This window comes from Centroberyx gerrardi, chromosome 12 (assembly GCF_048128805.1).
Source record: "Centroberyx gerrardi isolate f3 chromosome 12, fCenGer3.hap1.cur.20231027, whole genome shotgun sequence".
Taxonomy (NCBI): Eukaryota; Metazoa; Chordata; class Actinopteri; order Beryciformes; family Berycidae; genus Centroberyx; species Centroberyx gerrardi.
The window spans coordinates 23719805-23742271 of NC_136008.1; the positions used below are offsets into that span (position 1 = coordinate 23719805).

A 22467-nucleotide genomic window follows, 5' to 3' on the forward strand; every position below is an offset into this window, starting at 1 on the left:
AGGCTGCTACCTACAGATTTGTCTTGACGAAGTTAACTGATTTACCTGTCTGCAAGACAGGCCATTAAAGATGTCTTGAGAGATGAGGCTAGCTTTCATCCTCCATGCTAGACTGTTAACTGTTAAAGTTAACCTAGAAATCAGCATGTTCAGGTTTGTGTGTTTGAACAAGAGTCAGATACTCATGGTGCCATAGCCTGTCTATGAGACATGATAAGTGCCTAAAACGCTCCATGTGCACACACAACTACCATGGCCTGACTTGTTAGTATAGAGAGAGTTTGGCTGGAGCCACGTCTAGTATATTATTCCCTCATTCCATTTGAGGAAACGCAGTGATAAATGTCACTCACATTTTACTCTTTATGTGCTATAGCCAATAGCTGTAGCCAACTTAAAGTCTGCATGCTGTGTTGTAGGCTAAACAAACCATCAGACAACTTCTGCATCAAAGGAGCTGAGCTGCACACGGATGCTGTCTAGCAGACACACACATGGTTACACACAAACAATGACAGATGGGCGCAGTGGAGTGGCAAATAATCACTTTTGCATTTGTTACGTCATTAAGCACTAACCGATTGGATGGAGTGCAATATGCAGAGATGAGCAAGGCTCCCACTGTGACCAGATTCAGGAGATACAGCCCACATTTAAACCAAAAAGGACTTTAAAATTTTCCAGGAGTCCAGTTGTGAAGCCTAGCTGGAAGAAACAACCTTTTTAAGCAGTCATTCACCTTTCAACAGTATGCATACACACACACACACACACACACACACACACACACTTGGCCCCAGCCTTCCTCAGTGTGAGAGCAGAGGCATAGTCTGATCCTGTGTTTGTCAACACATTGCGAAGAGCTAATTGGTACACTGAACGGCGAGCTGCTACACTGATGTCTTGCTGAGCTAACCTTTTTCTACATCCAGGCCTGTTACACTGAGGTACACTGAAATATTGCAGATGTGGTGCCGGTGTTGAGCACAGTGACCAGGAACTTCCCCCAACTGTTCTTTAGACTTGTCACACCAGTATGCCACTTTAGCCTCAGCATTTCTGCATAAGGCTTTATGGCTGCTTGTAAAATAGGGATGGTTTTATCATCTTGTATTCAGACAGCTTTTTGGTCTGAGAGAGAGTAGTATCATATCCAGTTGAAACTGGAATCCATGTCTAGTTCGCTAATAGTCATTACATGAACTTAAGCCAAATGGAGTCACTGCCAGTGCTAAATTAATGGAATTGGGATCATAGCAGCAGTAATAATGCATTTTTTGTCTTGGACAAAATCATCATGAGTCAACAAGTGCTGCTGTTGTCCCTATGATTCCCCATTTGTTCAGTGTTAGCAGTGGCTTAATGTTGCTAATGCCTTTTCACTTTTGCCTGGTTCCTAGCCTACTCTACAAAGGGCCATCTGGATGTCAGACAAAAAATACAGGAATTATCCTTTAACCTGCTACTTAGCGTACTTTTTAGCTTGTCATGGAAACTGCTCTCAAAAAGAAGCTTCTACAGCAGCTTCCATATGCATGCTGTGATTTCAGTGTTTGTATTGCCATTTTATTTCAGTGAGCCTGAGTGCACATGAGTAAATGGATCCTGTATAAAATAAAATGCTTCAGTGGCACTCCTCTCTCATACCATGCTTGAAGTAGCCTAAACCTCAACCCTGATGGCTGTTGTGACGGACAGGATGGGAGAGGCAATCAGAGTTGGAGCAGAGCTCAGGATGGCTGTCCATAGACATGAGCGTAGAGCAGTGGTGTTGGACAGCAGTGTTGGTGTGTGGAGTTTGAGCTCAGGTGTGCCTTGAGATTGAACTTGACAGATGTTGTGAAAATCCACGTCAAACAAATTATTACATTCATTGAAATTCAATCAACTGAGCTTTTCACCAAACATTTTCCTTCAAATGAATGCATTCGTGGTCACAGCCAGCTCATTTTGTTTCCTAGTCCTTTTTGTATGATCACAAAAACTTTCTGTGCAAGATACAGGTAGTCATTCAGGGCGTTTTGGAATTTTCTTTGCTGTGTGACTAACATCAAAAGGTTTTGAGAGCTTTTTGCTAGGGATGTAATGACACATTCAGCTTGGTTTGGTTTGATACACGTGTCGTGGTTTGATATTATTACAATATTTTGAGCAAAATCTCAATGAAGACAATTATGACTGAAAAGAGTGAAAACACAAGCCAAAGCCATACACAGGATGACTACAGGGGTTTGTAAGTTAAATTTGAAAATTTTTAAGACCTTTTTAATGCCAATTCAAAGGAAATTTAATAGAATAGAATAAAAATTTCTCATATCTATGTTAAGACCTCTGAAGCCATATGTCAGACTCAAACGCAATATTTAGCCTTATATGGGCAACTAGAGTTTTTCATTGTGATGATGTTGCACATGATGCAGCGTGTTGCTAGTGTTAAGACAAAGCTGTTTTCTTCCTTAACTAGAAACCCAAAATGCTGCCACACAGCAAACTTAAAACTTGGCCCGTCCTCAGAGTCCATCTTGTCTCCTACTTCGCTACACAGTAGTGAGTTCCGCTGGGCTCACTGGAAGTGTGACGACCCACCTAAAACTTGGTAGCCTTGCGCGAGTGTTCAGACAACGCAAAAGAGAATAGATCACTCTGAATGTAATTTCTTGAATATTAGACCGCAGCTGAAATTGCTGCTCCTATTGTCGAATTTTTGTATCGTGAAATTTCGTGTCACAAACTTTCGTGGCATCCCGTCCTCTTCCCTAACAATCAATGGGAAGGTATGCTAGTAGTAGCCTAAAACTAGTATGACTACTAGCCAATCAGGCCATCTGGATTGGTCGACAGAGGTGTGATTTAGATTGGAGCTTAGGGAATGTTGCTGTTTTTCAGTGAGGCCACAAAATAGGAAAGGACTGACACAGTGAAGTGCTGCCTATAGCTGAGCTACTGACAAAAATCTTGTGCTGCGGTCGATAAATGTAAAATGAATTTTTACTCAGTGTTAGGCAGGATTGTTCTTAGTCCAAGGTCAAGAGTTTCCCCGAGGCTAATTTAGTCTATTTCATGCAGTATTTGTTAGCCCAAGTTCACAGAGAAACGCTATAGGCACACAGAAGATGCTAGCCGCATGCTGAGAAGGGAAGAGATGAAATGTAGGAGGGTACGCTTTGGTTGCCAGGCAACCAAAATAAACAGCCACTCCCCCTCCCTCCCTACCTTGTCATTCTTTGCTTGCCTGTTGCAGTTTGACAGTTGATCTGCGCTGTGGCGCCTCAAAAGTTGAGCTATTTTCAACTTTTTCCAGCCTGCACACACAAAAAAAAAAACACCAGTCATGTTGCAGCGCTGCACCAAGCCGACAAGTGCGAGCAGGCGCATCCTTCCAATAATCCATGGACTAGTTCAAAGCATTCTCCCTAGCTTCTCTGTGTAAACGGCCCCTAAGGCTAGGTTCTACAATACTGCTACTAACCCAGCAAAGTCGGGCCTCACCCTAGCTGGGCTAAAGATTGGGTTAGCCCTATTTAGAATGCATCACTGTTAAGCTGTAGTTAACCCAAGGCTGAGCCCTGGGCTAAGTGCATTTCATAATCAGTGTGAAAAGTCCTTATCATGCTATTCTGCAAAAGTTGAGTTTTCTTTGGATTCTTCACTATCTGGCACTTTTTCCTGTGCGCTATTAGGGCTCCACTCAGCCAACCCATTAAGTGTTTGAGGGCATCTGAGCATTTGAGCTTAATTAGAAAGTTACTTAAAAATCCTCATCATGGTAATTACTTGAGAGCTGCCAATATTTGACTGGAGCCGTTGTGATGTCTCTTTTTTTCAGCCTGAGTGAGTCAGCCCTGCTTCTCTGCTAAGCTGGGGATTGAAGATGTACATGTTGTTCAAATGAATTCACAAGTGTTTGTGTGTGTACGTGAGTTATAAGAGTCTCTTTCTCATTGTGTGTTTGCGTGTGTGCGTTTGGATATACAGTATATGTGAGTTGTTTGTTTACATGAGTGGTGTTTGAATGCATGTAGTGGAGTGTGTTATGGACATGGTGCCTGTGCATGTACTTGTACAAGTGTCTGTCTGTGTGTGTGTGAGTTAAGGAGACTGTGCATGCTATAAGTAGTGACAGGATGGTGTTTACTGTCCTAGCTCCATGCTGGAGGCTGTTTCTCACCCTCCTCCTGTTAGTTCTGTTACCACCGTTCACACTGCTGGAGAGAGGCGTGTGTGTGTGTGTGTGTGTGTGTGTGTGTGTGTGTGTGTGTGTGTTTGTGTTTGGGTTGCTTGGAGTCTACATGGCCCAGTGCTTCTGCATGCTGACAGTTTGGCTTCTCAGGGTACACACAGCAAGTGCAGATATACACACTTGAATAAGCACACACACAAATGAAGTGACATGACATTCATTATATTGCAGGCATACGGGCACACACACATACACACACACTTTTCCACGCTAACATTGTACACAAGTCCATTTTTTGCATATTCATGAAGACACACACACACACACACACACACACACACACACACACAACCCCCTCTGTGTGCACTGATTTCGTGTGTATTCCACCTGTGATGAGACAGGTCTGACAGAACAGGATTGGTTAAAATGCCTTGAGACAAAGAAGATGGGGGTTTTAGCCAGGCTGTTGTTTTTAAATGAACTGACATTTAGGACATTCTCTCTCACACTCCCCTCCACTTCCCTTTCCCCCTTTTTCTCTTACCTGCAGACCATCCCTGACCTGCCTCCTGTCCAGCATGTACACGATCTCTGGGCATCTATTTCCTGCCTTTTATGCAGTGTCCATTTTTTGTAAATGCACATGAGCACATATGAGCTTGGAAGGTGTTTTTATGATCTTTTTATGATTATGTGGCATATTATGTGAATGGTAAATTAAGTTGGTGGCAGCATTGGTTTCAATCATTTCTGTGTTCCATCTCTTTCTCTCATCAGCACAACCTGTACATCCTTAACCAATATATTTGATACTTCTTGGTTCTTCTGTTATGATTCATCGTTGCACATCTGTTGCCCATGTTTGCCTTATCTGGAAAATACCAGGTACATTTGTCTGGCAAACCAAATTGATTCTTATTCTCTCTCTCTCTTTCTGTCTTTCTCTGCCTCAGATATCTGGAGTCTAGGTGTGATCCTGTTCATGTTGGTATGCGGCCAGCCGCCCTTCCAGGAGGCTAACGATAGTGAGACCCTCACCATGATCATGGACTGTAAATACACTGTACCGGCCCACGTCTCCAGCGCCTGCAAAGAGTGAGTGATGAATACACACACACAGGATGCACACACAGGTCTTTAAATACTCAACACCTGAGCAAAAACCTCCTTATTTTTCGATGTATACTATTAGAAATAAATCTTATCCGTCACAATTCCCAACCCTGTCTGACCTGGATTATGGCAGAATTTAACACTTTTATAATGTAGCCTATTTTGAAATTGTTTTGCAAACGCCAGCTATAGCTTGCAAAACCACTAATGTGCTGAGGGACTGCATAGAATATGGACTGGTTTTGTTTGAACTCCTACTCTGTGCCCTAGTTGTTGGCTGCCAGTGACTACCATAGGCCTGGATCTAATATGCTATATAATATTGCTGAGTATCTGCCGAGGTCTGTCTCATTCTCTCTCACACCAGTGTTTCTCTCTCCCCATTTGTTTGTCTGTTCCTCTTTCCTCCTTTCCCTCCCGTACCACTACATCCCTCTATGTATACTCCGTATATGTCCCTACCCTCTACTTGAGGGTGAACACGTGTCTGGCCCATAGTCAACATATATGTGGTCTGGAGAACAGCCAGTTCCATTAATCTGATATGGGCTGTACTGGGCGTTGAGCTATAACCATACTGCAGTTAGCAGTACATTGTACTATGGGTGGCATGTCGCTGCCGTGTTATACTGTAATATAATGTAATATAATGTAATATAACATAACAACAACCCATACCAGTGTTATTGCTATGTGTGCCAAACATAAAAAAAAACATATTTACAATTTACTTGTCATCAGCCAAGAGGAAAGTTTTGGAGGTAGCCTGATTGCCACTGAAAGCTCCAGTAGCCAAACTCCATCCATGGTTCTGGGTTACACTGATCTTCACTGTGCATGGGAAGGCTCTGGAATATGGCAGAAGCCATACTGATTTATTACAGGCCTAGCAAAGCAATTTGCTCCAGTAGCTGGCAGGGAAAAAGTCCCTTCAAGCAATTTGTGAAGTCCAGCTGTAGAGCAGACAAATCCAACTGCAGACAGCACTGTGTGCCACACTCAACTCAGTTAGGCCGTTTACATTTTGTAGCACAACTTAACACAATGTTCTGTGTGTTGCACAGTTAACCATGTATGTTTTTGTAAATCACAATTGTGAATCGTTTCCAAAGTTATTAATTGTAGAATGTTAGCATATTGGCAACATGGAAACATTTCATTTCGTTTACAATGTCCACTGTAGTTAAATAGTCAAGATGTTGATAAGATATCATAAGTGCAGTAAAATAATTTTGTTCTGCTAATCATCGACATTAATAATCAGCATCATAATATGTAGCAAAGTGATTGGGACTATTATTTTAGCCGTAATCCAGTGTATGTTTTCTCCTCCCAGAGCGGGGTTAGGATAGATAACTGACACTAATCTGAACAACAGAATGGCTGTTGTGGATTATTGAATTCTGGCATCTAACTTTATATTAGATTAGGTTAAAATACACAGAGGCTGTGGTAATGCTGGACTCACTGGAACACTGACAATCCCATATGGACCAGGAGGGAGATAGAGGGAGGATTCATTGACATCACTGTTATATGACATCAGGGCATAAAAACTGTACAGTGGCATTTTTACAATTCATATTTTTAATCTCTGCTGTCATGATAGCTGCTTCACAAGTCAACTTTTCAGAGATGAAGAAAGCTACTAACTGTAGTTTCAGTTTGATGACTGTATGTTTTTGGATTGAGGCAGTGGGTTATGAGTGGGTTTCATGGGCTCCAGCGATGGCAGCAGAGCCACTGTACTCAACATGTTGTGAATCCCAATTCTTTATTTCCATGCTCTCGCTGCACATCTGAGTATTTTTAGACACAGGAAATAAACACTTATCTCCTCTGAGTCGAAGGAGAGATCTGACTAGATTGAAGCGCTAAGCGGGGACAGCTGTGAGCAATCTAATGGGCTTGACTTCAGAGCAGAAAAGGTATTTGTCTCATGCCGAGTCGCAGGCTCATATTTTTGCCATGTCACTCTCCGGTGAATTATGCGCCGGTATCACAGTTTTGGATTTCCACACCTGCCTCCGCTGATGCTACGGAGCTTTATCACACAGTTCGTTCAGTATTGCCAATCAGAGAAAGACAGTTGAGCGAGACCCAGACTTAATCAACAATTTACAGATGCTAGGTGTGTAGCGGTGTTGCTCGCAACTCGGTTAGATGCCTGAGACGAGAGCGAGAGACCTGATGAGGTTGGGTGACGGTACCAAAAATAAAAAGCGATGAAAGATGCTTGTGGGTGTCACATGTAGAGGTGCTTATGAAGCGACAGGACCATAGCATCTTCAGATAATTTCTTTTCTGTTTTGCTCTGTGCTTTTTCCCCAGAGGCTTAGGCGGTAACATTGAAAGTAGGGTGGCTAGGAATGGCAAATTGAAGACAAGCACATTACACAACAACTCATAATTTTTGAAACCTACTTTAGGGGCATTCTGCATGGACCCCAAGTCACCAGTGAAATTGATCGAGTCTTGTAGGGGGAAAATGTACAAAACAATATTGGATTAATCATTGTATTTTAGCTGTTGAGAAAAAGACTTTGGCAGGCCACACTTTTAAATGGAAGCAAAACACTGATATTATTGCTTCTGCATGATAGGAGAGTGTGACAGGAGGTAGAGCAGAAAGAGAGATTCAATGAGGGATTTGACTAAGGAATCCAACCCGTGCAGTCGAAATACTTGGCATTGCCTTTACGGATCACCAGACAACTGAGCCACCATGGCACCCCCTCCTGTTGATATTTTTGGATTTGGGAAATTTCTAGCTCAATGATAGCGATTGTTGTCTGGTTTACAGTAGCTGAGGTTTAAATTGCCATGCATGAATTGTAGCAGTAATGGAGAAGAGCAAAATAGAAATGCTTACCAAGTAAGTTACCAGTGCCTAATATGTTTTGGCTTAGCCAGAGATGGTAGAAAAAAGAAGTGGTAGTTCTCTCACTGGTAAAGTGGGCATGCAAACACTTGTTGAGGCATGCCATCTTCTCTGACAGAAACAAACGGCAAAGCTGGAATGTGTCTGCCTTCGCATGTCGGTACGGAAATTCCAGGAGGAAATTATTTTTTACTGCTATGTGGACTCTTTGGCACAAGTGAAAAGACCATGCTTTGTTAAGATGCTAATATCGTGGTAGATCAAGAGAGGGGAGAGTGTAAACAGTGTGGCCACTACAAGAACACATGTTGTTTCTGCAGACGTCTGCTCTCAGTCTGACTTGTGGCTAATTGGGACAGTGGAGCTTGTCCGCTTCCGTATGTTTTGTGACTGTGAAATGGCCAATAAGGCAGAGGGATAGACGCACAGAAGGAATCGGAGAGACAAAAACACAAGGAGAAAGACATAGTTTGTGTGTGTGTCAGAGAGAAAAACAAGGGGCAAGACATGGTTTATATGAGAGAGTGAAACAATGAACATGTGCAGGAAGACACAAGAGAAGGAGGGGGTAGCGAATGAGAGAACAAAGAAAGAGAAAAGAAAATGACAGAACGGAAGAGACTTGGATGTTGAGAATCGTGTGGGAGGCCTCTGTCCTCCGTGGAATCCAATCATCTTTGTTTTGTGTCTGTCTCTTCTCTGACAGTCTGATCCACCATTCGTGACACAGCAGGGAAATCAGCAGCCCCAGAGAGCTGTTGACGCAATAGTAGAGAAATGAGGATCTTTGAGACAAGGGCTTTATACAGCCCCAGTGTATTTGTTATTTCACTGGAGACACCCTGTAAGGAGGCATTATTTTAAACCCAAATAGAAAGCAAAAGACAGTAGTCTCTCCATTGTAATTAGGGATGCACCGATCCGACTTTTTCAGTCCAGATACCGATACCGATAACTGGGCTTTGGGTATCGGCCGATACCGAGTACCGATCCGATACCAGTGTTTAATTAATAAACTGTAGGCTATGCCTCACTGTGTGGAAGAGACTGGGATCATTCTTTTATGTGTAAGGCAACATCAGGCTTGACTTTAACATTGCTTTCCTAACTTTGTAAAACAAAATGTAACAAATAAATACATAGATATAAATGTACTCAATTGTTATTTATTATTAAAATAATAAATAATCGTGCTCCAACAACTTGGTAAAACATCTTCAAAATTAACAGGAATTACAATTCAAGTGTAAACCTTTTAAATGCAGCAACAAATTGGTCAGGAATTAAAATTCCAGTATAAAACAATACAACTGCATCAAATGAGAACAAAATGTAAACATTAAATCACAATTAAGTCACAAACTAGTGCACAAGTAGTATAAACAAGTAACTTGGTAAAAACAAAACATTCAAAATATGCAGAATAAGCCTAAATTACTGAAATAACTCTGTTATAACTGGTAATAACTGGTAATCTTGCTTTATGAAACAGCCCTCAGAAAAAAAATCAAGGTATGTTAGTCTGACTATGTGTCGGCCGAATGGAGCAGCAGTACCTGACGAACACGGAAAACACTTGAAATCGTGTTGTGGCAGGAAACAACGTTGACCTACAGCCGAGTCCCCGTAAACCTTGGATTTATGAATGGAGTCTGGCTGGACGTGCCGATTGTATAATTGGTGGAAAACTACTTTACCTCGCAGGTTAAATGGCAGCCTGCTCGGCCGCGCGGTGACCCGGGAGAGTTTAAACATATAACCGAGACAAAGTATTCATGCAGGTGTGTTTTTAACTACCGAGCATCAGCACCGACCCCCGGTCAGCTCACCCCGACCCCGGCTCTGTTATGAGGGTTGGGCGCCAGGTTAGCTTGTTAGCCTGGATGCTAGCTGCGGGAGGCTCGCGCCCCACGAGCGAGAATTCAGTGCGGGAGACGCTGCGCGCGGCAGGCGGAATCCTCCGGGATCCTCCGGAGCTGCTGGACCGGAGGAGCCACCGGACGGACCGAAGGCAAATGGCCGGGTCTACCGGCGCGCTGCTGACGCATGACGTAGTATGCGCACGTAGACATAAACATAGAATTGAATTGAATAGATCGGCCCCATTGTCACCGATACCCGATCCAGCTATTTGAGTCAGTATCGGACCGATATCCGATATCAGTATCGGATCGGTGCATCCCTAATTGTAATCTTAAATAAGTTAGCCAGTCCCTTTTTAGGAGTTGGTGATTGTTGCAAAATCAACAATTTCCTGCAGATATTGCAAAGGCTTGTAAGTTTGTCCAATGATTGTACTTTTACCACACAAATTCACTGTCATCCTTCTCATCTCATCCGCAGTTTTCATAAATCATTACAGTTTTACTGAAAGACACAGTCTGACAAAACAGATTATCACTGGACACTTATAGCAAATATAAGAACTACCCATTCAGAAGCCATAAGGAACCTGCATTATTGAGATTTTTTTCAGAGGCCTCATGCAAACAAATGGTACAAAACACTTTCAATATTTCACATTTTTTTCTTGTTGAGAAAATAAAGCCACTTGGATTGGCATAGAAACACTAGTCCAATGGAAACAACCTTATCACTTTCATAGCTCTATCCGCATACCCCCATTCTGTGTTTTTGTTCTCTTTTTGCCATGGCGTTATCGCTACAGCGCTATGGTCTTGGCAAATTCAGGTCAGTCGGGGGTGAGACATTTCACTCCTGTATACCTGTGTGCCATCAAACTTCATCATGGTTTATAACACTTGAGAAAATCATTTTTTACGAATCATATCTGTTCTTTATTTAGCTGTATTTGCTTAATAAAATGAAGTATAATATGGATTATTTTGAAAATCTAATGTTAAATCTTCACAACTCGGCTGTGATTCTTTTCTTTGAGGAGTTCTAACCTGAAAGTAAGGGGAAGGGGAGTAGTATTGTAATAACTTAAGACAAGTTGATTGTAATGGTCATGCATTCAGAAATGACAACAAAATGTGTGACAAAAGAACAAGACAAAGTTGTTTGATGTATTGTCAGAATACAGCAAGTTTTTGACAGCTTCAATAGGCAGAGACCGAAAAGGTGAATTTTAACTTTGCGGTTAACAGGGAGTCCTCATATATGGTGTCTGCCTTTCCCTACTTTCTGGGTGAGTCCTTCCCATCTGTTTCTATCTATGAATGGTGGGAATAGACAGAATCTGTTCTTTTTTTGGGTCATTATTTTTTGCGGACGCTGTCAGACCCAAGCCCAACTCTGCCCACTGGCCGCCAGAGAAAGCTATCTGCCATTATAAATGACCTCTGCCCTGAGGAATGAAATGTCTCTCTTTAAATGACATCAAAACTGGTGTGACATTTAACTGTATTTTAAACTCCTAATTACTGAATATTCGAGTGATAGCAGGTGGTATGGGTGGGTGGGTTGGCAGCTCCATCTACAAGGAGCGCAGTGTGCGGCTAAAGCCAGGAGACTGCTGATTCATAGGCATGTAGCTGCAGGCTAGCTGAGGTGGACTGTTGTGTTAATTGGCTGACTGGCTGGTGTTTGACCTTTCCCTTTATTATCCAATGCCCTTTGACAGAGGGAGAAAAGGGAGAGGAAGGAGTCATAGGCCTAGTAACTGATATGTTTTGACCTTTGACCGTACTTTGCAGGGGGATTCTGGAGTAAATTTTCTCTATTATCAGTCTGCTAGGATTCATGATCCGGACTATTATGAGAACCCAAATTAACTAAATGGAGTTTTGTCTGAGAGCCAGGCCCTTATTATGTTGGAACCTGTTTGAAAACGGACCCGTGACCCATTTTGAATCCTGGCCTATAAGGAAACATCCAGCTCAGCCTACAAACCGATGTGACTGCGTGTCTTTAATGCACACCATTTGGATTAGATGGATGGAATTTGTTCTTCGGTTTTGGTTCTAGGTCAACTTGACTTTAGGCACAGATTAGATAATTAAGGTCAAGTCATTTGCTTTGAGTTCCTACACTGTGTGGTTTTTGATCCTTGTTGCTGTTTCTCCTCCCCTGGGCCTGCAGTCCTCTCCCTATAGATAAGAATTCCCACTTGGGACACCGGCCTATTCTCTGACGGCTCCGTGTGCCAAGTCAGTGGATTAACACAATCTCCTCATTACAATATTCTCCCTCTCTGTGACTGTCTCTGTCTCTTTCTCTGTCTTTGGCTTGTCTCTGTAAGTGTGTATGTGTGTGTGTCTTTCTGCTCTCTATTCCCCGTTGACTCACCAAAATGCATTTACACGCCTCAATTAATTAATTATTCACTAGCTCGCTTTTGCAACCCCGCCGCCCCTCTTCCCTCTGAGCTTTGTTTGTTTTTGTCATCCTTGATTTTAATTTCTAGGGATTAGACTTGGAAAATGTGTTTGTTTTGCCCCCCCCCCCCCTCCACTACCACAGATAAACACACACACGCAGACACAGTTCTTGTCTTTCTCACAGCGTGATGTGTGGATGGCGATCATGTGGTCTGTGTTTCTGAGCCAATCGCAAGCGAACAGAACACTGTGTTCCTCGGTTTCCTGTCATTACTGTACAACAGCATGGAACCCACACACATACACACACACCCAAACAAACACTATTTCCGTTTCTCAATCTCTCTATCTGCTTCACACACACATCACTTACACTGAGATGCGGCATGGTTGGTTCATTGCTTGGTCTCTGCGTCACCATCATGTCTTCATTCAGGATGTGCTGTGTATCCTGCTAGGTGGAAGGCCAGCATGTCGGTCTATGTTGAAGTCGGTTGTTTTTGTGCTGCAGACTTCTCATTGCTGGAATCTAGAGGAATGCTAATAATACCCACATTTCTTTTGATCTAAATTCTTCTCCCTCGGTCCCTTTCACACGCTTACACTATCTCTGGTCGGTGGGTTGGTGGGATCTCTCACATGCTGCACACATAGGGGACACACACCTCCCTCTGTGAACGTGTGGACTAGCTGTTATAGTGTGAGAGTGTGTATTCTGTAGTGGGAGAAGATGTAAGAGCAGGAGCCTGCCTTGACTGACTAGAGGTACTGTAAATGTACTGAAGCCTCTTCTGTGTAGGTCCCTAGAGAACAGCAAGAGAGAGATGGAGTGATAGGACAGCCATCCGTAGGGAAGGTTGGTGTTGGTATAAGACCCACATGCAGGAGCTTGAGAAAGGCATGCTATAGCGATGCTGTTTTGTATAGCGCTGTATCCCAGTGGGAGATGTGTTGCTTGTCATATGTAGTGTGTCCGTATGTGTGACAGACACATTCCTACATGCGTACACATGCATGTGTGTTTTGGACTGTCAGTCATGCAGTCTTAAAGGGTCACTAAGCAACCTATGACTTCAACAGCAGGGGTTCTCAACCTTTTGGCTTATGACCCCTAAAACGAAGCCGTGCCTACTAGCAACCCGCATCACAGGCTGCATATGCAGAGCGGTGGCCAATTCAACCAAAGAATGATTTTCCTTTTTCAGGTTGTTTCATTTGATTATGAGAAGAGACCTAGAGGCTAAAAACTATTCACTATTTAACAGGAAAAAAGCAAAAATGAGAGAAAAATCTGAAAAAATAGACATGATAATACATTTGTATAGTACAAATATTTTTTTCCCCCTATCCCATAAATTGCAATCCCCTAAAATTATCTTGCGACCCCCAGGCTGACAACCGCTTCTCTATAGGAACAGTAGGAATTGCAAGAATTGGTTGTACCAAAACTATAAGCTTAGATGTGAAATCTCTTTATGAAGAGTACGTTCCGGAAAGTGAGTTTTGAAAGCCAGACATCTCAGTGAAGTAATCGTTGAGTCACTATTTATCAACAACTCTATTAACCCCCCACAGATATATTATGGTCATTTTGTCCTGTGAGGCAGTAAAAATCTCACTTATTCCCCTCACTGTGTCACTGTGTAATGTGTTCTGGGTGCCGGTGTGTGCATGCATATATATGTGTGCGTGCTTGTGTATGCACAAGTGCGTGTCTATATATATAAATGCCTGACTGTGTGTGTACATGTGGTTGTTAAACCGACACAGCAGTGTATGTTTCTTATCAGTGTGCCGGCAGAGTGGATATAGACAGGCCTGCCCTGCTGCCTGTATCTATCCTCTACTACTCCTGCTGTTACTGCTCCTGCTGGTTGTGGTCCATAGGGAGCCTGGCTAGCTCTGACTAATCCCCAGCATGACTGACTGACAGCCTAGCTCTGCTCTGCCCAGCCTGTTAGCCTGTAGCCAAGGGGGCTCAGGGGAACCTGCATCCCATGGTTTGCTCGTTCCCTCTCTCTCTCTCCCTCTCACACACACACATACACACACTGACGGATTGGAAAGAGTTGGGGGAAAAATGAATTCAATAGGACTAAGATGAGCTGAAATGCACTGGCTTGGTTACAGGACTTTCTCAGCCGCCAATCTCTCCTATAGAATTGTGTGTGAATGTGTGGGTGGATGGATGGGTGTGTTTATGTGCAGCTGTCAAAAGCCCAGTGTCGGTAGAGCAGGAGGTCTTAAAATTCTTTTCAGCCTGGGACCCAAACTGAGTAAAATTCAGTCTCGCCTCGGGACCCGTTCCTGTTAAAAAATACTAGTACCATACCATGTTCCGTGTACCAAGGTAAAAGTCAGCTTGTGACCTGCAGAGCAGACCGGTAGTTTACAGCAGACAAAGCCTACATTCTTTTTTTTATTAAGGCTTCATCAGGCCGGATTCTGCTAGCCAAAAGAGACTATAAGCCTAGCTATTTAATCTCTTTATGAAGAACTTTGTCTTTTGGGGTAAGATGTCTTTACAGTTTCTTTGTCACACCCACACAGTTTCTTTTTTCTCTCCCTTCTTTATTATTTTGTCATTTGTGCAAATAAACTAAACATAAACCTTGGGATTTTATGCCTTGTCTGGCTTATCATGCAAGGCACTATTTCAAAGATGGCTTACTTTTAGATGCATGATGCTTTTTTTGCAGTATTAATTTTAGCCTTCTCACCAGATTTCACTTTCCATTTAATCCTATTAAACTGCAATCTCTGCTTTCAACAGTGTCATTTGCGGGTGGATTTAAGCTGCCGGCTGACCAGCTGTGATTCCACATCCTCAGTCCTGTCAAAGCGAATGTCTTGTACCATCTGTCACTGTATATTGTTCTTTGCTTTTATTTCATAGTTGATAATATTGATGCTCCTTAAGGTAGTGGTACACTGAGCAAGTTTTTGGGCAACTCTGATGGGAACGTGGCCAAGGAGCTTATGCTGTCTTGCTGTTTTATATACATACCACCATCAACTTGGCCTCTGGGACCTTTATATTGTGGAAGTCATGATTGTCTCAGTCGTACCGTTGTTGTCATGCAGTTGTGGGATTTTGGCAATAAATAAACAAATTATATATAAATTCCTGAATACTAAAGTTTAAGGTGAACCCATTCACACCAATGTTACATCTTTTACCTCTCTCGTCCCTTTGGTATAAAGCATCACAGACCAGCCAGGTTGGTAAACATGAGCTCGCTGTGTGCAGTTTACTGATGTCACATTACATGACTTCTGGGTATTGAAGTTCAAATATTTCAAAGAGCTACCTCTCTCTGGCATTTAGAGCCAACAATGTGCAAAGTTGCCTGGTGTAGCTTTAAGTATTAGGACGCACAGAAAAACGAAAACATTACTCAAGCCAGGAACATCATGGCTAACAAATTTTGCTTGTTTTTCTTTTTCTTTCCAATATGTCCTCTTTCTCTTCTTCCCTCTCGCCCTCTTCTTCCCCCTCCCTCCCTGTCCCTCCCCTCTCCTCCTGTCTCCAGTCTGATAGACCGTATGCTTCAGCGGGACCCCAAGCGGCGGGCGTCCCTGGAGGAGATCGAGGGCCACGCTTGGCTGCAGGGGGTCGACCCGTCCCCGGCCACCAAGTACAACACACCGCTGGTCTCCCACAAGAACCTGTCGGAGGAGGAACACAACAGCATCATCCAGCGCATGGTGCTGGGAGACATCGCCGACCGCGAGGCCATAGTGGAGTAAGTAGCTACTGATCACACACTCACACACACATAAAGAAACATCATTCAGTACATCATACTAGGGGACTGAAAACCTGAACCAAGCCATAATCTAAAAGTTGCACATGAATTGAAATTCACAAAACAGCGTAAATAATCAGATTAAGAACAGGGGGTGCAGGATTTGCTTAACAAACATGTGACAGCTCTTTTATGTTTTGTGGAAAACTGGTCTTTCAATTATTTTGGCCAGTGTGTGTATGTACACAGTCACCAGAGCACACACACATACTTTGATTAATAAAAACTAGACTCACCCGTAGCCTCCCTGCAGACGCATGCAATTACATTGATAGCAATCAGAGGACACTGGCAAACCCACAATGTCCCCTTTTCATATTGTGCCTTCATAACAAGCCAGTCTGCCTGTTTCTGTCTCACTTCACTGCTGAGCCATATTACATGGCCCACGTATAAGATTAACTGTGTGCCTGAAGCACGCTGACAGACATTTAACTTAAGGAAACTCTTATTTTCTACCCCGCAGCTATAAGAAAGTCCTGGTGTGCTACCACAGGGTGAGAAAAGGAAATGGAGTTGCTTGAGAGAACATTGAAGGGAAAAAGAGAGAACAGCTGTTGATTTCAAAGTTCACACTTGTTCCTGTCAGCCTTTGTTTCACAGTTCACCTTCATCCTCTGTCTGTATAGGAACACCTGTGGTGCTGATAGAGAGAAACACACGCACACACACACAGCTCTGAGTGTTGAAGCTCTCCATTTGCACATTTGTTGTCTTTGTTGATCCTCCTCCCCCTGTCAGGGCTACAGCGCTACAAAATATCACATCCTATTTCTACATACACACTCTAATGGGGATTGTTTTTGTGTGTGCTTATATGCCTGCGGGTATGTGTGTGTGTGCGCTTCATCCATAGATGCTGTGATCATGTGTGCATAATCCCATGGGATGATAGCAAAGAACTAAACTGTACATTTGTAGCGCACAGCTTTTACGAGCCAGGCTCCCCCACTGAGCATCAATGATTGATGGGATGTGTGAAACACATGAATTGGTTGTGCGATAGTCTGCGTAATATAGTATTACTACAGTTGTGCTGTACTCCATTCTGTACTCCTGCCATACCAGATTGCGCTTCATAAACAGAAGTATCATACAGCAGAGACCTAGATGCAGGAGGGTTGTGTAATAATTAACTAAGCATAAGAAAAGCATAATCGTTTTCACTACCATCATCATTGTCTTAAGTTATTTTTCATTAAAACATTTTGTTATATTTCCATATGAAAAACTATATAATGGGACACAACACCCTAGCATTGTTGTCCAGTGTACATTTTTCTATTTTGCTATTTTATGATCATTTTCTATAAATTTTACTGGCTTTTGATTTTACTCCCAAGATAATTTTGCAGTTTGTATCTTGAGAAAATCGTATATCTTGGACATCATGCTAGTTCTCTCAATTGGAGATGTCTAGTGTTGTGGTTATGGTTAAGTTTAAGGCTTGATAGGTGGGTAAGGAAGGTAGTGTTTGGTTGACAAATTGACACTAACACTGTACATTCTATATAGAATGGATCCTGTATATTGTAAATTAACTTTTCTATAGACACAGTGTAAAAACATGTACCTGCATGCACAAACACGCACATGAAAGCTCAAACTTGTACAGAACACACATGGTGGACGTACACCGTGCATAAACAAACACACACAGTCCTCCTGTGTATGCTGCTGTTGGCAGCAGTCCTGAGGATTTGATTAGTTTGTTCATTAATATGCAGAGCTTCAGCGCTAATCCCACTGGCTGCTGAGGGAGTCTGGGAAATGTGGTTCTCTCTCAAGAGTTCACAGGTTACATCAGGCTCATAGAGGTCACACTTAAAGATGATATATTGGTATATAAAGACCTATAGGGATTGTTTACTAGGCTATAGAGATTGTATTTTATCTGGACAAAGCATTGTAACATGTCAGAAGACCTTGAATTGAATCAGGGAAATGTCAGGAGTGTTAATAATTAGTATATCAAATGGCTTGGGTTATATACCTTGTTATTGCCTTGTTTTTCAGGAGAGAACAAGTTGACATGTTAGAATACATTAGATTAAATATAAATGTATCGGGGTAATATAACAGGCGTATCAATTAAAGTTGTTATATAAGCAACTGGTGAGAGGAAGAACGTGTTGCTTGGATACAGTTGTGATCTGTGAATAACTTTTTTTTCATTTGAACGAATCATCTAACAGGAGCATACGTTTACAATGTCACAGATCCATAATAATGTGGTTAGTTAGATTAGATGTTTGGATAGTTTGAATATTCATATTTCTCTAGGCTAAGCCTTGCTAGCTGAGGAGGGTAGGACGTCCAACTCTTTGTCATGTTTCATTTTGCCTGGTGTGACATTGTTCCTCTGAAATATAGGCTCATAGCTTTCCCAATGTAAATATTGCGGTTAGATAATTAGACTGCTGAAACTTTACAACCCCGGGGCTTGTCTGGCATCACAACCTGCTAAACAGGCTTGTCTTCTGACACGGCAGATATGATTAGATGACATAACAGTGTTGTGTTGTTTGTATGGTGGAACCACACACACCCGCAGCAGTCGTCTGACACATCAGTTTGCAATGTGACTCCAACTTCTCGTTCCACCTTGCTGGTGTTGGGACATGTTGGTCCTCCTCTGTTGTGTTGTGGCATTTAGTACGCTGCAGGGTTTCCGCTTTCGCCTCTATGGCTCCGTGTGATAAACTACAAGTCGGGACCCATAAGATGGCGTGGGTCTACTGCTGCTGAGCACCCCTTTGAGTCTAAATATTTTAACTAGCCTGGATCTCGATGCGAGAGATTAAATTCCTTTGAGTCCCTGTTTTTTTTTTCTGTTCCTTTTTCTTGTACTGTACAGTATATGGAGGGAGGACAAAGGATCTCTGTTTATTGCTCATCATGCTAAATGTTGACTTGTATGAGGGGGCAGCGTTCATTGTGATTGCTGTGGAAGTGTTTATGTCAATATGTCAAGTGATTGATTGGGGTGATTACAGCGTTCTTAGATCCTTATTAGCTTTTATTACAGCATTTTGTCATGTTTTCTGTGTCCCAAGTTTGTTTGTTGCTGCTGCGACAATTACATTTCCCTCCAGGATTAATAAATCTTAACCCTGTGCTACAGTGCTGTCTGCTCTTGTACTCACTTTGCACTATGCAACTTAACACCTATGATGCAATGTGGAAAGTGCTTCTTCCATGATGTTGCTGAAATAATTGACTTCCTCTGTGGTGTTTTGACATAGTCCTTTTGTGTTGTGATTTTTGACAGCTCTAGAGACCGACAAATACAACCACATCACAGCCACATGACATTTGTCTTGTTCTGTGGCGTTGGGGACATTGTTATTGTGACATTCAAAAGTTGTCATGTTCCCTAGAAACCACCAAGCAACAGCAACATCATAGCCACATATTTTTTTTAATATAATTTTGGCATGTTGGGTAATGAGGACTTTCATTACTTGTCTTGTGTTCTTGACAAATACAACCACAACAGAGCACGCCCTGTTTTTGTTCTTAATTCCCAATATCCCTTTTCCCATATGCCCTTAATTCTATTTCATATATATTCCGATTGTATATATTCCTAATGTAAATGTATTGTTTCAGAGCCCTGGAGACCAACAAATACAACCACATCACAGCTACCTACTACCTGCTAGCAGAAAGGATCCTGAGGGAGAAACAGGAGAAGGAGGTCCAGACCCGCTCCTCCAGCCCCAGCAACATCAAGGCACAGTTCAGGTAAAGTAACGCATGCACACACACACACACACACACACACATACACACACACACAATCTGATGTGCACAGATATCAAGGACACACACTTTCACATGCACCAACACTCCCATTATCCCTTTGCATACTTTTTGAATACAGTCCTGCATGAACACTGTCAGAGCAATAACAAAATGCGATGGCACATTAATCAAACCATCATCATTAGAACTTGTATTTGAACTAAAAACCTATCATTACCGTTCCCAACCGCGCTGTGTTTGTTGTACTGCTGCGGCCTATGCGGACACTCTTCCTTTTAGGGGGCTAGTGAACAGTGAGAGTAAGAAATTTCACTTCTCATCATCGTAATGACCATCCGAGTCATAGTATGCTGAGTAGAGGGTAATTGACCTATCTCGCTCCACTGCTTCACACTGCAGCCTGTCTGGCCTCACTGTGGAGAGCCCAGCCCAGCCATAGTCACTTTAGACTGGGCTGGATCTCAAAAGGCTTTATTTCCATCCCCGGGTCCACTGGGCCTCCGTCTGCACTACTGGGAAATGCCCACTGGGCTTTGGGGAGAGAGAGCAGAGCAGAGCAGAGGAGATGGGAGAGGAGACTGTTTGAACTATTAGCTGTCTAGGTCTTTCCTCTTTGCTTCCTTGCCGACGTCATTCCTCTTAAAAGGAAGAAGCGGAGAGTCGGAGGGTGTACAGTTATAAAAGGAAGAACGACAGAGGAGAGGAACAAATAAGGAAGAGAGTAAGGAGTCTCCAGCAGGACGGCTCTGATTATAAAACAACACATTCCCTCTTAAAATAGATTATCTAACTTTAAGGCCTTAAAAGTATTTAAATGTTTTTAATGCAGTTATTACAATTAGGAGTGTTATTTTTCACCATGCAATGGCAGGATTCTTTGTGCTGCATGTCTGCTCTTAGATAAATACGGAATACTGTTAGTTTTACAATATGCAAATCATGTTTTTTTCCCCCTAATTATATCTGCTTTACTAAATACTTTTGGACTTAATGTGCCTTAGCAATTGATTTACTGTTGTCCTTTTTCTTAAGCTGCCTTTTTATAGTTTCCAAACTTTCATTTGCCATGCTCAATTGGGAATAGGCTGGTTTGGCCAGCTTTGTTTCTTTAATTTGGTTAATTCCAGGTAGCATTAAATGGTTCTTAAAAGTTTTAAATTTGGCTTTATGAAACCTGCAGATACGTTGGAATATGAGGAAGTGCGTGGGAAAAGGACGAGCCCTGACACTTCTCCCTCTCATACACTCTTAATAGTATTTTAAGTGGAAGGAGAGACCTGAGATAGGAATGTTGAAGAGAGAGGAGTGGGGGGACTAGAGGAATTTTCACTAGGACAGCCTTGTGATGGTAAAGCGCTGGTGTAACTCATTCTACAGTCCTCTCTCCAGTGGGGGTATGATAGGATATGGAAGAGTAGCAAAGAGAGAGAGGAGGGAGTCGAGGAACATAGATTCGGAAAAAACAAATAAAAGAGAGTACAAAGCAGTAGAGGTGCAGCGTCTACACTGGAAAATCTGTGCGAGTCCTCAGCTGACTCACTGCACACTCCTCTGTCTCTTGGCAGCGAGTTAGAAGAAGAAGACAGAGGCGTGTTGAAGAGTACACAGTACAGTACTAAAAGGTCGGAAGTGTTTCTCATCTCAGGTACGGGAAGAAACACAAACATGATTCATCGCACTTTCCAATGGTGCATAGGGACAGACACAGAGAATATGTACGTAGCATACCCAGAAAAGATTTTTGAAGTTGAATAGATGTTTATACAGCCTGCACCAATGTTGAAAACCTGTGTAAATATAGCGCCAGAATGAAAGTAGAGACGATGTCATAGTCGTCTGTAAGTGCTACCTGCATTGTTTTGCGAAATCAAGACCTGAATATTGTTCTCATATCCCGAATTCCCCAAATTAAAATTCTGTGCTCCTTTGGCTCAACATTGAACCTGCACATCTTACATAAGGGGTTCTACTTGGCCACCTCCTGCACGTTGCAGACTGTGGGAATGCTTGCTGGGTAGATTTCAGCATCTCTTCATATAGCCTTATTGAGGAGGCCGATGGCGATAAGCACAAAAAGACTTCCTACGGAGGTTTTTCTCAAGCCCCGGCCGGAGCAGAGCATCTCCAAATGGGGGTGGAGAGGGCAGCCAGGGTCAAAGACTGTGACCAGAGCCATCCTGTGTTCCGCTGCCTCATACTGCACAGCAAGCTATTTCTGTTGTCGCCCTTTTAACTCCCCAGCTGTGTTATCAATCCCGGCCAATATACTTCTACTTTCCATGCTTAGGCTTCTAAGCCATACTGCAATGTTGAACCCAAGGATGCTCACCAAGATAAAGCTGCACCAAAAAGGGCTTCTTGAAGGTTTTGTCAGATAGATAGTGACTTTATTTATCCTGAAGGTAAATTGTTTATAGTGTCTTTGTAGTAAAA

The 22467-nt window shown here is 42.6% G+C and overlaps 1 protein-coding gene across 2 annotated transcripts in view; it reads left to right on the forward strand.

The window, feature by feature from the left end:
* snrka (SNF related kinase a) overlaps positions 1–22467 on the forward strand; it is a 52066-nt gene that overhangs the window by 21168 nt on the left and 8431 nt on the right. For both annotated transcript variants that reach the window (XM_071911770.2, XM_071911771.2), the window contains exons 3-5: positions 5134–5275; positions 15991–16203; positions 19879–20013. In XM_071911770.2, the coding sequence (XP_071767871.2) occupies positions 5134–5275; positions 15991–16203; positions 19879–20013 (490 nt within the window). The remainder of the gene's footprint in view (positions 1–5133; positions 5276–15990; positions 16204–19878; positions 20014–22467) is intronic.